Raw genomic sequence first — 2,697 nt, 5'->3', positions numbered from 1 at the left:
GGTGACGTTTGACGAATCTCGTAGTCCAGTGCTTACCCAGAGGCTTGTTACCGCCTTGTTGTTTGAGGATGGCCTCGACACAGGCGCGGAGCTGGCTGTGCGAGAGAGCATAGCCCAGAGACTCTTGTCGCAGCACCCAACGAAGGATTGTCTCCTCCTGGCTCTTTGAAATACGCTGGTGGGCCTGGATCCGTTAATTCCTGCTCGCTTGACCGAAAAGTCGCCCAGAAATGGTCCACTGAGGTACTCCACGTTTCTGGGCCGCCTGCATTCTGTGAGAGGCCTCTATCGGTGGTGTCGAATATAGCCTCAGCTACGTCATCTTCGGTATAATAACGGTGAACCATTACGAAAGGAGTTGTGGCAAGTAAATTAGGTGAAAGTTCGGCTTGAGTGGATGGAGTCGCCTAGGGTACATGAGGTGAAATGCGACAAAATTCAAAGGGCTAGAGAACCAGGCTACGGGGCGGAACGGGAAAAATTCAAGCCGAAATGAAAATTCGATGAAAAAAGCAATATAGTGTAGGTCTTCGTTCGCGAGTATCTTCATGCCTGGCCGAATACAATGCAATTGAAAATTTGGATTTTGTATGGGAGGAGCGAAATTTTGGTTATGCGTTAGGTGGGGTTATGCATTAGGTGGTCCTGGATGGTACTACTAACAATCACGAGGACTAAGAAGAAAAGCAATGACTAGACTGGAAGGAACAAGGTGGGAATTGTATGGGCTTGGCGAGAACAAGGCAATAACTAGCGAAGTGTATGTACCTTTAGCTTCAGAGCCCATTGGGCGTTGGCCTACCGGGCGTAATAGACTTGTATTGTATTCTAAAATTGGACGGGTCCCGTCCCAATTTCCATATTTGGTATAATTCTTCCCGCTATCGGATTACCTCATGCCTTCTTGTTCCACTGCCTCAAGTAGTTTAACGAGTCCCATTTACCAGCTATTTCAACGAACCACTGGCTTGAGGTGAAATAGCCACGACATATCTGAGTTCCAAATTTACTCCAAATTCTACTAGAGCTAGAGCTGTGCCACAATACAGCTTTCTTCCTCTTCCACGGTCGAGTACAAGGCTTCTTGTTCATCGATATCCTGCTAGGCTATTTCCCAAAGCTCACCCATGCCTCTTCTGCTTGTGAACAGTCGCCCGTTCTCAATCTCTCGAGCTACTTGTGCTTCGATGCGATCAGGCTCTGCTTTGTCCTAGTCTAAATAAGCCACCATCTCTTCTGTGGTCCCTTCCCTTAGGCTCGTTGATGTTGCGTAGCACCTCCCCATTTGTTAATAATCAAGACACCAGCTGTAGATTGCTTTTGGATATGCTAAAGGCAGGCCCATTGCTTTTCTATACTGGCGGTTACCTAGTGAGGTCCCGGTAGCTGGGCCTTATACCAATCATCTCTTGGCGTGCCATATCTCTGGTGGATTGCTCGTGCATCGTCGTACCTCAGCGGTGTTGTTGAATCTGGAACTGGACCTTGCAAGTGTAAAGGTGATGATACTGACGGTCCGATAGCGGAGAAAACTATACTACATATGGAAACTGGGACGGGACCCGTCCAATTTTAGAAGGACGGGTACCAAAGCAAAGGAAGCTTGCGAGAGTGAAGGCGATCCTGGCACAACAGTGATCTGTCCAGGCTGCCATCTGGAGGAAGCAACGACCGGGGAACGTGACGAGCAAGCGGCCCTCCCTGATGACAAAAGGGTCTATGCTGCTTTCAAAAACTCTCCCTCACTGATGAGGATTGCAGCACGAGAGCCAGAGGAACAGCCCCTTAAGTTGGTTATAAGGAAGGGCCAACGAGGATTTGCCAAGAATGCCAGGAAACTAGTCAATGAATATGGCACTACACCTATTGTAACGTCACTTAAAGACATGCTAGATGAAGGGGTGTTCACATCTGCTGATGTCGCAAAACGTCGATTTCCCGACCTCTTCCCAGAAGAGCAGGTATCAAACTATGACGAAGGGCAAGAGTCAGCAACTGGACATCCGTCTACAAAAGAGACGGAGCCATGGCGAGAAAGATTTACCCCTTCAAGGTCGATAAAAATCGACGGCTAAACTGTTGGAGGTCTATCGAGAGAGTCGACCAGTTCTGCTATCGCAGTTGCGTTATTCACGAAGATTATGGCTGGCTTATCTTCGAGCTTGACGGTAGTTAATCGTTGCGTAACTGTGTCTAGATTCGAGGCCATGTCCTGCCAATGCTTATTAACATATTTTAACAAATGGAGACTTAGTCCTTGAATACGTTCAATTAGCCAGAGGACTACACTTACCACAAACAGGTATATCCTATTTGAATAGCCGTTGGGGACTTTGTTACTGGATGGACAGTTTTGAAAACGGATTGTTGTTGAGTAAATATGGTAACAGATGATCTGTCTAGGCAGGAAATCCACGGGTCGCGACTGCCTAAAAATTTCAGACCTGCAGCGCGAGCCGTGGAAGCTGTCAACCTCTCCTTTGATCAAGCGCCAGGCAAGGCGGGGTAGTGACACTTACAGGATGGCCCACACCACCACTGCAGAAAGTGGAAAGTGGAAAAAGATACGAATACCCCACTGGATTGGAGTGCAATTGCCACGCGCGGTTGCGGGTATGCCAGGGTTGAAGCGGTCCACATAGGTACAGACAACAAGGTCCATTCTCAGCTCTGCAGATCATGTCATCTGTTCTTTCA

At 48.1% G+C, this 2,697-nt stretch overlaps 1 protein-coding gene across 1 annotated transcript; it reads left to right on the top strand.

Moving 5' to 3' along the window:
• Window positions 1–1,748: 1,748 nt before the first annotated feature.
• On the top strand, window positions 1,749–2,075 carry FOXG_22686 (uncharacterized protein; the record flags this gene model as incomplete). Its single annotated transcript, XM_018403093.1, has 1 exon — window positions 1,749–2,075. One exon carries the CDS (start codon window positions 1,749–1,751, stop codon window positions 2,073–2,075), a length of 327 nt encoding a protein of 108 aa, XP_018257965.1.
• Window positions 2,076–2,697: the final 622 nt, after the last annotated feature.

Source organism: Fusarium oxysporum, chromosome 6 (assembly GCF_000149955.1).
Source record: "Fusarium oxysporum f. sp. lycopersici 4287 chromosome 6, whole genome shotgun sequence".
In the NCBI taxonomy this organism is placed as follows: Eukaryota; Fungi; Ascomycota; class Sordariomycetes; order Hypocreales; family Nectriaceae; genus Fusarium; species Fusarium oxysporum.
This window is presented reverse-complemented; position numbering and strand designations above follow the sequence as displayed.